The 13972-nt window shown below is 30.3% G+C and overlaps 1 protein-coding gene across 4 annotated transcripts; it reads right to left on the bottom strand.

Annotated features, from left to right (window-relative positions):
• Positions 1-4319: 4319 nt before the first annotated feature.
• LOC103839444 (glutathione S-transferase Z1) lies at positions 4320-11953 on the bottom strand. Of its 4 annotated transcripts, none has more exons than XR_004451623.1 (10): positions 11823-11953; positions 11646-11730; positions 11436-11566; positions 11282-11353; positions 11139-11192; positions 10973-11048; positions 10693-10754; positions 10552-10611; positions 10203-10362; positions 4320-6911 (listed from the first exon to the last, which is right to left on the bottom strand). XR_004451623.1 is itself a non-coding variant. In XM_009115951.2 (9 exons), the coding sequence occupies exons 1-9, from the start codon at positions 11823-11825 to the stop codon at positions 10255-10257; spliced, it is 651 nt and encodes a 216-aa protein (XP_009114199.1). In that variant the 5' UTR covers positions 11826-11953; the 3' UTR covers positions 10052-10254. The 4 variants fall into 4 exon arrangements, 1 of the variants encoding a protein (XP_009114199.1); XR_004451624.1 differs by having other exon boundaries at positions 4320-6903; XR_004451622.1 differs by lacking the exon at positions 4320-6911 and adding an exon at positions 10052-10150 and having other exon boundaries at positions 10199-10362.
• Between the last annotated feature and the right edge of the window lie 2019 nt (positions 11954-13972).

Raw genomic sequence — 13972 nt, 5'->3', positions numbered from 1 at the left:
TTGACAACTTAATATTTAGATTTTAAACTTTGCGTTGAATGTTTTTAAAATTATAAATTACTAAAACTATTAAACATCCCATAAATTTTTTACTGTTATCATTTATTTAAAATTTTTGTTATAAAAAAAATACAAACAATCAAAAAATAATATGAGTATATAATATTTTTTAATAGATATCAATATTAAAAATATACTATATATCTATGTTAATATCATTTAAACTTAATTTTATAACATATAAAATAGAAAAAAGTGTTTATCTGGATAAATAAAATTTATTTAAGTATTTGTATTAATTTAATTATATACGTAATAGTTACTAAATTTTTAATTATTCAATATATATTTATTATTTTGTAATATGTAAAAAATATATAATACTTAAAAATAATTTATATATAATATTCATCCCGCGCAAGGCGCAGATCTTAACCTAGTTCTAATATATTTCGAAAACATAAGTGTTGATGTATTTTTTGGTAAATAAAAGGTGATGTATCTTCCGTTGACATGGACCGACCTCTTTCAAAAAAATATATAATTGCTCTCAAATTCAAGATTCGGGTCGTATCTTTCACATTCTTGTATGTTCTAAAGTTTCGATCACTGAAGAACACATAATATTGATTTGGTTACCCATCAATACAGTCTCATTGGTCATGAGATTTGAATAGTAGGTAGTATATAATAAAATTATAATAACTTTTTCTGACATTAATAGATTTGGAAGCGTTAGTTTCTATTTGTTCCACCAACTTCATTCTTAGATTATATACTATTAATAGTCAAGCTTTTATTATGGACCCATCCTTGCAATTCCTCATCAGCGATGTATCAAGTTACATGGATGGACCGTCCTTTGTATAACTGTATTGCATCCTTCACATTCAAAGTCTTCTTACTAGAATGTTGTAAACTGGTCTTACGTAGTCTGAAAATAAATAGAGCAGTAATTATTTTTCCTTCAGAGGATTTTCTTGGCAAACTGTTTCTTAAATCTTATATTCAGTGCCATTGATGATAGAGAACTGAGAAACATCATCTCAGAAAGAAGACACCGAAAGCATTTTGATTCATTAATGGTTATGTGGCTGAGATAAGCTATAATTTGTAAGACAAAAATTTTGTGATCCATCTTGTTTTTTATTCTTTTTTTACCAAGATGGTTCAAACCTAAGATCCTTGTATTATTTTTTATTCATCTATGATATTTACATTTTAGCAAAAAAAAAAAATTCTTATATTCAGTGATTGCTGGAAAGTCCCTATAAATTTAAAAGTATCATCTAGTAATTAATCTATTTACAGTTGGCATAAAAACCTATACATATATAGAAATATTTCGTGCTATTATTCAGTTTCTCTTTCTCAATTTTGCCGTGATCCAAAAAATGTTATAAGAATTATTTATACATAATTGACAGTCAATATCATATTGTATTAGATAGAAAAGTATTAAGTTATAGTAGTTCATGGATATATCTGGATGGAAACATTAAGTTTGCCAAAATATCTAAATCATAATTATATATTTAAATATGTTAATTATTTTAAATTTTGTATCTATTTGATATTCAAAAATATAAATATCTAAAAATTATCAATATAGTCACAAATAAATATCTAAAAATAACAGAAAATGTTCAAAATACAGAAAATATCAGCATTGGGTGTTTCCGAGCAGCGAAGCTTTTAGTTGTTCTCCCTCCAAACTTTCAATTGAACTAATTTTTAAGTAAATTTAAATATTTACTTTTACATTATTCAAATTTTTATGTTTTATATTATTATTATTATTTTAATATTAAGTATATTTGGACTTTTGTTAAAATACATAATTAAAATGGGTATTTGAACTCAAATCCCAACCGAACCCACAATGATTCAAACCAAATCCAAACCAAAATTTGTAAATATCCGAATACGATTTAAATTTCTAACCCTAAAAATCCGAAACAAGAATATATTAACTGAATCCAAATAAATATATGAATGCTCATCCCTAAAAAAAATATACAACAAATTCCTTAGTACAATATCTATATATATAAAAATATGTTCGCCTCCCTCCTGTGATGCCACGTCATCAAGTCGTGCGTTATAGGAGTGACACGTGTCCCATTTTGTATTTGGGACCAAAATAAAACAAAAAGCTGTCAGGAGTAATTGAACCCAGCACCTCCAGCACTGATAATTTCTTTTAGAACCACTAGGCTAAAGTCACTTTTTGTAAATATGTGGCCGCAAAAATATTTATTATCGTGTTGGCTAGAAGTCCATGCTTCTTCTGCTTGTGGCCAGGGCCAGCACTGAACTGACGTCAAGATGAAGATCGTGAAGTTAAAAACTTTGCTCCAAACAGTTTTGCAATGTTTCCAACTTTTATAACTTGATGCATATAATATATATCAAAATACATTTGTTGTACACGCTTTTATTAGTTTTGCTTTTAAAAAAAGGTATTTGCAGTTATAAATGTTTTGTGCCAGTGAAGTAATGGTTGAAAAACCTCTATACATATGTCATTTTAAAATAACACCCAATTTCTATATATAGTCAATACATATGTCCATGTTATATTCTAGACTAAATATTTTCTCTTTTAAAAATATAGAAAACAATTTTTTAATCTACAAGCAAATGTTGTAGAGCAAGTATGCATTATACAAAATAATATATATTTAAAATCCATACGCAAAAATATAAAAGTTGATATATGCCTCTTTCTGACACATGCACACTCCACTATGAATAAGAATTAAAAAAAAAACAGTATTGTCATCAAACTTTATCACAAATCCACATTTGTACATCTATAATTATGAGTTGGACAATTAGTTAATTTGATACAATACCAAAACAAGAATAATCGAAAAATAACTATACCACCGCTTACTAATAAGTAACACATAACAGATAACCAAATTCTTGAATCTTAAAATAAATTTCAACTCGAACATTTAGTGAATATCAAATTAACTAATATCCCGCCCGTAGGACGGACCGAACCTAGTACAATAAATAATCTAGTACACTATTTCACTCTGCCTATAGCTCGGATTACTACCTAGTTCACATAATATATTGGGATAAGGGAGTCACATGCATATCGTGGCGTTTGTCAACCCTTTTCCTTGGCTCTTTTTGCAATTACTCAGTTATTTATATTTTGTGTATTAATGTCTTATATATTTCATTTTCATTTGCATTTCTTACTTTTTATTTTCGCTATCCAGATCTAAATTTAATATCCTTCTGACCCTCTATATGGGCTAAGAGCAGTCACATACATGTACATCAGATTAAATGTGCAAAATATAAATTCTATATTGTAAGAAAATAAATAAATATGATTCAACATCTTATATCATGATGAATACTAAGGCCGTGTGCATACATGTATACATCTTATGTTTCGATCAGCCGGCCTATGAAATACTGAGGCATTGAACATGATTGATGATAAGATATTTACAAGTTGTTTGAAAATGATAGGGGGAGAATCAAATATATTATATATTAATTGAGAATTATTATAACTTGTGAATTATGCGATGTGTTATCAATAAAATAATTTTTAAAATTTTAAGAAAAATATATTGGTACATTTAAATATATATTATATTTTTCATTAAACTAAGCATAAAATCCCCTTTTTATTATTTAAGCAACACTTTGATTTATTAACCTTATTCTCATGTGTGATTAACACAATTATCATTGCTTAGGTTTCATCATGAGAGCTCTCCTCACACTATTTTCTAAAAAGGTCTTTCTTACCTAGATAAATTACATGTAATGTTATTGCACATTAAAACTAGATAGTGATTATACTATAAGCGTTAACAATTTTTTTTATTTTATGCATATTCATATAGGAAGAGCATTATAACATTTTTTAATATTCTAGACGTATCTACATTTCTCGGATGTGCACAAAGATAATGTTATCAAAGCCTCAACTTATAGATTTGATTCCACGAACTATACTTCAATTACACTTAAACAGTAACACAAGTTTAAAAATCGAAGCTTACCTTATATTAACATGCACAATTCATTATATAACATGTATAATTTGTTACTATGATTTTTACCTTTTTCATATCTATATATCTATATATTAAAATTATAATCTCTTTTAGTCTATTCACTCCATGCAGGACGCGGATTGCCATCTGGTTAATTAGTAATTTACAAAAAAAAAAAATTATTCCTTGTTTAGGTGTTATTGGTTTATGTATTTTGATTGATTTAGAAATCTATATAGTATTTATAAATCCAAGTAAAATATGCAAATCCGGAGGTTTTACCTCAGATTTGAGTCTTTGTATTTTTAACAAAAAAAACCAAACAAATCCATTCAAATCCATTATAAAATCAAATATATTAGTAAATCCGTACGATTGAATAACACTTGATTTGATATAGAATTTATGAATCATTAACCCAATAACACATGATTTTAATATAGATTTGAAAATTATAGAACCAATAACACTAGATTTAGTTCAGATTTTCAAATCCATAAAAATACAACCAATAACCCCTACTTATATAAAACCTACGAAAATACTTAATGTGATTAAAATATATAGACAATTAATGATTTTGAACAACAAAAATTTGATAATAATTTGTGTAAATCTTCTATCATTTTTAATTTTATTTTATTGAAATCAACTAAACATTCACTTATAGTTATAATAAAATTTTTAATTTTTTCTATATGTTATATTTTGAATATTTTAAATTATTAGTTATTTAAACCGTTAAAAATCTCACATTGAAATGACCATAAATAGGTATGGTGTTTAGTTTTATGTCTATCTTGTGTGTGTGTGCTGTATGGACCGCCCAGCCAATATTCAATAATGCAGCCGCAAGTTTATCGTAATAATGTTTAAAAAAAAGGTTTATCGTAGAATCATTCTTCTTTTACACAAAATTACAAATTCGAACTTTTAAATTTTCAATTGTGGGGTCAGAACTTAATGCATGAATATGACCTATAGCCATCGTCAATTATTTTCAAAGTAATAACATTTTTGAAAGTACACGATATTTTCATATAACGAATCTTTCGGTGCTCAAGCATATTTGTGTGATTCCCTTCTTATGTTAATAACATTATAACAAAAAAACAAACGCCCTCCTTGTTGGGTGGTATTCAAAGGAATCAATACATTGATTGTAAACTTTGTTATCAAAAAGTTCAAAAAAAAAAAAACTTGGTTATCAAACAATACATGAATAACCTTGTAGGTCATTGTGGTCGGAGAACTCGGGCCATGAACTGTACTGAGAGAAAGAAATGGCTCTTGTATGACAAAAACATAAATAAATGAGAATAGGGGTATCTCGTGAATCTCTTCGTCTGTTTCTTCCGTTGACTTAATTTATTATCACTAGAATAATTACACTGGGCTTATTTTTGTATGTTTGAAATTTATTATGTTTTGATCCGCAACCTTGATCCGCTTCTCCATTCGGTAATATATTTTCATGTTCTTTTTGTATTTAACTATTCTCTGTTTATCGTCACATCTCTGGTACATCCATATCTTGTTCTGTCTTATTTACACGCGTGTACCTTTGTCTATATTCTATACACGTGTTTTATGGAAGTTTCTTAAGAAAGTCAACGAGTTCTAAACGACAGGTTCAGTCTTGTCGGTGACATGTTACTCTATACCGATTTATGTATTTTGTGTATTTACTGAAATCTCTCACGGATAGGGCTGGACGGGTTCGAATATCCAGGTTTAGAAAGTATTTATTATTTGTTTTGTATTCTACGGATTTCTAATTTTTCGATTTATTTAGTTTCGAAAAAATACGGATATCATTGAAAAATAAATAGATACTTGTAGATATTTACGAATACTTTCAGATTAGATATTTCACCCGTTTTGATTAATACACATAATCTTAAAAATTAAATTTGATACAAATTTGTTTTATAAAATATTAGTTTTTTTGCATGATATAGAAAATAAAAAATTAAAAGAAGTAGTGGTTCTACATATTTTGTAAATTTTTTAAACTTAATTAACAATTATAATACAATAAAACTTAAAGAAACAAGTTATAATTGTCACAATTTTTTTTTATGTAATACTTTTATATAAGTAATAATGTGAATAAAATTTGTCAAATCATATGTTAGAATAATAATTATATAATTTTATACATTTAAAACTTCAAATATAATCAAGATACACATGTATTTATATATTTTCAGATCGGAGCGGATATCCGTTTCCCAAAATTTTAATATTTGTGATTTGCTTTGATTTTAACGGATATTTATTTTTAGTATTTGATTTGCTTCGAAAGTTTACGGATATCTGAAATTTTCAGATCAAATCGAAACGAATAACGAATCGAATAAAATTTAACGGATAAAATGTTCAACCCTACTCATAGATCTTTCTTATCGTCTTCCGAAGGTCAACAAGTATTGGAAATAATGGAAGCAAAAGAAAACTGGATAATAAAACTAGGTATATTATTTTGATTTTTGTGTATTTTTCTTCAATATGTCAAAATGATAAAAAAAATTGCAAAAATGATTAATCAACATACAACCAAAATCCTAAGTGATCCCTTTCAATCCTAAGTGATCCCTTTTATGTTTAGAGCAACTGAGAGCATCATTAACCATAGAACTCTATTTAAAGTTTTTTAATAAATATTTAAATATTAAAGATAAACTAAGAACTTTTGTTAAGAAACTGTTAATTTGAGTGCTCTAATGCAAGAACTCAATTAAGCGTTCTTAAACAAAAGATTACAATATAATATAACAAACTGTGACATCTTACCTTGGGTTGAGGCAACTTGAATACGCGCAGACATATTGAGCAGCACCTTCAATTGTTCTTGAGGTATAGATTCCTTTCAGCCCAGGGATAGTAGAATAAGCAAAAAAATAATTATAGTTAGTACTTCACCAAAATGAAAGTAAAACATTGCACGAGAAGAGTTCCAATACAGTTTATGAAAGACAGTGGAATACAGTTCTTCAACATACCGAAGTCCTTGTGGTGTATACTAGAAATATCTTGGATCGAAAGATGTGTATCTTACGGATCAAGACTGTGAAATCCGTGAAACTCATGACTAAAAAGAAAGACTTGAAGAACAAGTTAATCACAAGATATTCTTAGCATATTTACATTAAGTGTTTAGAAAAGTTAGCATTATCTAGTGTTAACATTATGGGTATGAATGGTGACCAAGGAACGACGAGGAATAATGCATTCTTTAACATTTCTAAAAAAATCACTATTCATAAGGAATAATTTTTCTTTCTCATTCTCTGCCATTCTTTTTTTTGTAGAGGAATAAAGAAGATTGAATAACCATTTTTTTTCAGTCCTGCAATTTTATTCCTATTTGTTTATTTTCTATTTGTTCATTTTGTTTTCAGAATGGTCACCAATCGGACCATATGTTAATGTTAACACTATATATATTCATATTGTATTCTCTTATCAAACACAACACAATAATATATCTATTCTATTATACTGATATCAGAAAAGTCGATCCTTGTGGATAAAAACTAAAGCTTATGCGTTGATAATGGTAGTTATCGGTGGTGCTGACGATGATGAAGACGGAAACGATCAAGATGATGATGACGTGAATCAACATAAGCTTGAAGTAATGTTTCACGTGATCTCTAATTAAATTTAGAGAATTTTTTTTAATTAATGTTAGTGGGGTTTGTTTTGGCCTTTTGGGTACGTCCAATACGTGCTTTGATTTTTTTTTCTTTAGTTTGGTTTTGGTGGAGTGCAAGAATTAAGAGATTTAATGGTGATTAAGGGTTTATAGTTTCACATGGGTTATTTTATGAGATTTTTCTTTAGTTTATAATTTCTCAAGAGTTGTTTTCCCATAGTTTGGGAGTTGTTGGTAATAGTTTAACCATTACGGGAATCCTAGTTAGAACGCTCAAATTCTTAGGTCAGTTTTCTTTTTAATCTGTGTTATGGACTGTTCAAATTAAGGACGATTGTTTGAGGAGCTGCAGTTGCGCTTGCGGGATGTATTTCTATTGTCAAGACCAAAGAAGAGCTGAAGTTTTTATCCCTCTTGTCTGAGTTGAAATTTATTTCCGGATGAACCTACTAATTGTTTTCTTCAACATAGTGTCCAAGACATATGTAGTCTGTATTGTGATTGCAGATTTGCGTGTTGCATCCCACGTTTGTCGTGTGGAAGAGTATTAGAGATATGTTGGGCCAAAAATGTGTATCTTACGGACCAAGACTGCGAAGCCCGTAAAACCCATGAAGACTCTCAAGACTAAAAAGAAAGATCAGAAAAACAAGTTAATCTCAAAATATTTTTAGCATATTTACATTAAGTGTTTAGAAGTTAATGTTACCACTATATATACATATTGTATTCTTTTATCAGACACAACGTAATAATATATATATTCTATTATACTTTACGGTGTATATAATCATTCAAAGCCTCTATGAAAGGACCAAGAATCAAAGTTTGAGACATTGATTGTGTATATGTCTTGTATCTTCTCCACTCAGGGCCTGACTGGTTCAACCGCAGCGGTTGCAGTTGCAGTTGCGGAAATTTGCGGATGCAGGTGGTTGCGGTTTCTAGCGGTTTTAAGAGATGTGTACGACTGGTTCTGCGGTTAGAAATTAGTGCGTTTGCGGAATACTTATGACTGGTTAACTACCAAATGCAGCAGCGGTTAAATAATAAATTAACAATATTTACATTTTATATAATTATAAAAATATCAATAATAATAATATTATAATAAATATAAAAGTTATATTTAGAAAGTTATAGTTTAATTTTTTTTTAAATATAGAAAATATTTTTATTTTAAAGTTTTATAATATTAATTAAAATATAATAGATATATTTTAGCATTTTTATAATTCCAATTTAATTTTTTTATTGAATATTTTTATTTTTATATTTATATTGTTTTGGAAAAAAAAGAAATTTTTTTATCCGCCCGCAACCGCAAACGCTAGTTGGAACCAGCTTTTAAATTTATGAGGTTCAGAGCGATTTGGAGCGGTTTGAGCGATTGTTGCAAAACGCCAACAACTGCTGCCAACCGCAAAAGCTGCGTTTGCGGGTGGTAGCAGATGGTAGCGGAAAAACCAGTCATATCCTCAATCCCCATAAAAGACTCCATGACCGTGCACCTGACTACATATTGAGCAGCACCTTCAAACTCGACAGCGTCTTTTTCTGAGACACAACTTTCGGTTCCGTCCGTCCAAGAGCCAGAAGAAAGGCACAAAAAGAGAACACTGTAACCATCCCTTCTCTCTTATGATCCAACCGAGAACAACTTCTTGCAGCATTCCCAATCCTTTTCTTGAAGCCATTCCTGGAGTTTACAGCTTTAAAAATCAAAACAAGACAAAGATCCAATGTAGTTTTCATCCATATCATTTGTACTCAAAGAGTCGCAAAGCAACAGCTCTCCCCATCTAATGAAATCTGATTCTTCGTCTTGAAGCATTCCCATCGAAACCCCAACTGAACTCAGTAAATAAACGTAACTATAATAATTTTACTTGTACTTCTGTATAAAGAGTCCCATATATGAGGCCACAATCATATCAAACACAAGCGGACCTATTTAGAGAAATGTGTGATCTTTCGTGGTCTCAGTTAAATTCAATATTTACGAAACCTACTAAATGAGAAAAAGGTAGGATGTAAAAAAAAAACGAGAGAAAGACTAGTTGCAACCGAGCCTAAAGGCAAGCGCTGCGCCGTTTTGCTACAGCTCTTAAAAGGCTCGACCGAGACACAAGAGCATCACTGGCTCCGTGTGGTGCACGTGAGAGAGGTATCTAAAGGTCACGTGATGTATTATAAACACCTGAAGCTTCTGGTCGGTTTCTATGCACAAATGGGACTTTATCAGTTCAGTGAGTTCGCTGCTTTCGTGTCCAAACTCTTCACTGAGTTTGATGTTCACAGTTACAGGTTTGATAAAGAAACTCACCCCGGGATGGTTTTTTAGTGTGGTTGAAGATACGGTTAAGGAGACGGTCTTTGCGAGTTTTCAAACTATGTGACCTTTATTATTGTATAATACAAGTAGAGGTAACTAACAAGTAAACTGGTGCATATGATACATCTACATATGAGTACAAGGTATTATTATCATTGCTGTTGTTGTCTACCTGTCTGTGAGTTATTATTGAGCTGAGAGTAGCTTACTACGGTGGCACAGAATCAGCTTGTGGAAGCAGGAGCATCAGGCTGCTTCTCTGGGACTGCGTTTTGAAACGCAGGAAGATCATTGTATGACTCGTAACATTTTGCAAGTGTTGGGTACGGTTCCTGTAATACAAGAGAAATAAATATTTGACCAGAAACCAAGTGAGGATTTGGTGTGAGTGTGAGAGACAAAGATAAATGTGGTTCATGCTACCACAAAACTGATCCAGGATTCCAAGGATTTGGAGACATAACACGTAAAAAAAGCAATAGGCCTGAAACAATGTTGGGTAGAGGAAGAAGGAAACATACCATGTTAATCTGGAATCTGTTGATAGCTGCATGGATCTGTGGGGCTAGAAAGAGATCAGCCTGTAAAACAATGCTCATGACTTCAAAACTTGTCAACTTGGAAGAGAGTAACAAAGAGATTAAGAGCAAAATACCAATTACCAAGTAAACTTCATCGCCAGTCGCATATTTTCCAGTGCAGCTAACCAACAGCTTCTCGAGAGCTGAAAGAGGCATATGATTAGAAAGGTCTACATCAACCTTTTTCTTTTTTTTTTATCAAAGGCTGTACGTAATAGCAGTCAACATCCCTCAACAAGATGAGTGGTACGAAGTCGCATAAAGACATGGGATATGTTTTAAATTAAAAGTTAGCACTCTTTAACCACAGTATCAACTTATGCCGATGACAAATAAATGTTACAGACTTGAGATGTCATACCAGTGAATCCTTTTGTGATAGCGTTACTGACCCAAGCAGTTTTCTCCTCAGCATTTGTCTTCTCCTCAATATACCTCTGTTTTATAAAAAAAAAACATTGCTTCATCTAAAACTCACAACAGTAGAATCTAAGAAACAAACATAATAAATATCATCATGTCCTCACAGCAACAGGCGTATTTTGATAAGGCTGTATGCCAGAGAACACAATACTGGCTGCCTGAAACATAAACAAAAAAAAAAGAAGCAGAACCATTACACTCGCAATCTTAGCTGGTTTCTCTTCACAAGATTCTGACTATGCAGTACCTGGTAGTTTACAGCACGTTTGTGGAGGTCGCGAGGTAAGAGAGGTGGCTCAGGATACTTCTCATCTAGATACTGTCAAAATGCAAAGATTTTGATAAAATGAATCCACAAAATCACACAAGATTAAGTGGCTCCTGGTTATAATTATACTAACCATTATGATGGCAAGAGAATCAGAAACCACAACGTCTCCATCAACAAGCGCTGGTACAGCACCCATTGGATTGATCTTCAAGAATTCATCTCTCTTGAGGGGATTCACTGGTACGTACTCATATTCAATCCCTAAACACACACAATCAAACAAGATCCAGTTCACATGAAAAGAAAAACACAATCTGTTTACAATAATAATTAGAAAGACCTTTTAAAGTGAGGGCGATACGGACACGGTGTGAGCACGAGCTTTTCCAGTAAGAGTAGAGCTTCAGCTTCTCCTTCTTCTCTGCCTGATCACATGGAAAAATATATTTGGAGTGAGACGAGATTGAGTAAAGACGATGATCTGATATCACCATGAGAAGAGAGAAAAGGACTTAACCATGATCAAGAGACAGATTCTTCTTATTCACAGATACAAAAGCGATTGTGAGTTTATTGTAGTACAGACAAGAAGTGGAGAATTCGGAGACGCCAACTTGATACATATCATCATCAGTCAAAAACAAAATATATTAAATACTAAATTTGAAATATTATATTATATATATATCAATTATTTTTAGCTACTACTGTATATTTTGGTATTTGATATTTTTAATTTTTAAATATATTTTTTAGATTTTGAATATTCTTTTAGTTTTTTTTTCTGGCTTTGTATATGTTTTTAATTTAAAATACTCCTTTCGTATAAATGATTTTATGTTTAAATTTTATTATTGTATTTAAAAATTTGGTGTTTTAGAGTAAAATTATTGCACTTGTTTTTCAAACTAAAATATCGAATAAAATGTAAAAATATGAATGGTAAAATTTATCGGTGAAACAAAAAATATAAAAAATAATCTATTTATTATTTTTTAGTATTTCCGAAAAGTTAAAACATGAAGGGTATATTTTAAATTTGGTATTTTAAATAATATTTAGCCGTTGACTCGGCAAAACCATGTGCATAACATTTGATTCAAAAACTATACGTATAATTCAATGAAATTCACCAAAGTTCAATTCGATATAAATTTGATAATTTATGTAAAATATATTGAAATAAGCCATTTTCCCGTTGGAATGAACAGCACTATTATTTAAAATACAACCATTGACTAGTCTTCTTGTTACTACATCGGACATATTCGGATATTATTCCACTTCGCAGTCGTTTTGCTGATGTCGTTGATAATTTGGAACCATGTCTATTTTTTTTAGTTTTGGAACGACTTTGTTGTTTGGTTATTCTTTCCCTATATATTTAATATTTCACATTCATCCAATAATTATATATTTGCTTCATTTTCAAATAAGATCTTCCCTATAGTACTTCATTTACAATTTTGAAATAAAAAGTGAATAATATTCAAAATTTCCCGTGCCAAAACCTCATGAACGTATCAATTTTGTACTAATCTTACAAGCCTTTGGATTGTAATGTTTGTGGCGTTGTGGGTTTGTAATGTTTGACTAGTCTTCTTGTTACTACATCGGACATATTCGGATATTATTCCACTTCGCAGTCGTTTTGCTGATGTCGTTGATAATTTGGAACCATGTCTATTTTTTTTAGTTTTGGAACGACTTTGTTGTTTGGTTATTCTTTCCCTATATATTTAATATTTCACATTCATCCAATAATTATATATTTGCTTCATTTTCAAATAAGATCTTCCCTATAGTACTTCATTTACAATTTTGAAATAAAAAGTGAATAATATTCAAAATTTCCCGTGCCAAAACCTCATGAACGTATCAATTTTGTACTAATCTTACAAGCCTTTGGATTGTAATGTTTGTGGCGTTGTGGGTTTGTAATGTTTGACTAGTCTTCTTGTTACTACATCGGACATATTCGGATATTATTCCACTTCGCAGTCGTTTTGCTGATATCGTTGATAATTTGGAACCATGTCTATTTTTTTTAGTTTTGGAACGACTTTGTTGTTTGGTTATTCTTTCCCTATATATTTAATATTTCACATTCATCCAATAATTATATATTTGCTTCATTTTCAAATAAGATCTTCCCTATAGTACTTCATTTACAATTTTGAAATAAAAAGTGAATAATATTCAAAATTTCCCGTGCCAAAACCTCATGAACGTATCAATTTTGTACTAATCTTACAAGCCTTTGGATTGTAATGTTTGTGGCATTGTGGGTTTGTAATGTTTGACTAGTCTTCTTGTTACTACATCGGACATATTCGGATATTATTCCACTTCGCAGTCGTTTTGCTGATGTCGTTGATAATTTGGAACCATGTCTATTTTTTTTAGTTTTGGAACGACTTTGTTGTTTGGTTATTCTTTCCCTATATATTTAATATTTCACATTCATCCAATAATTATATATTTGCTTCATTTTCAAATAAGATCTTCCCTATAGTACTTCATTTACAATTTTGAAATAAAAAGTGAATAATATTCAAAATTTCCCGTGCCAAAACCTCATGAACGTATCAATTTTGTACTAATCTTACAAGCCTTTGGATTGTAATGTTTGTGGCGTTGTGGGTTTGGATTCTTCATATTGTGCGT

The sequence above is a fragment of the Brassica rapa genome, chromosome A09 (genome assembly GCF_000309985.2).
Source record: "Brassica rapa cultivar Chiifu-401-42 chromosome A09, CAAS_Brap_v3.01, whole genome shotgun sequence".
Taxonomy (NCBI): domain Eukaryota; kingdom Viridiplantae; phylum Streptophyta; class Magnoliopsida; order Brassicales; family Brassicaceae; genus Brassica; species Brassica rapa.
This window is presented reverse-complemented; position numbering and strand designations above follow the sequence as displayed.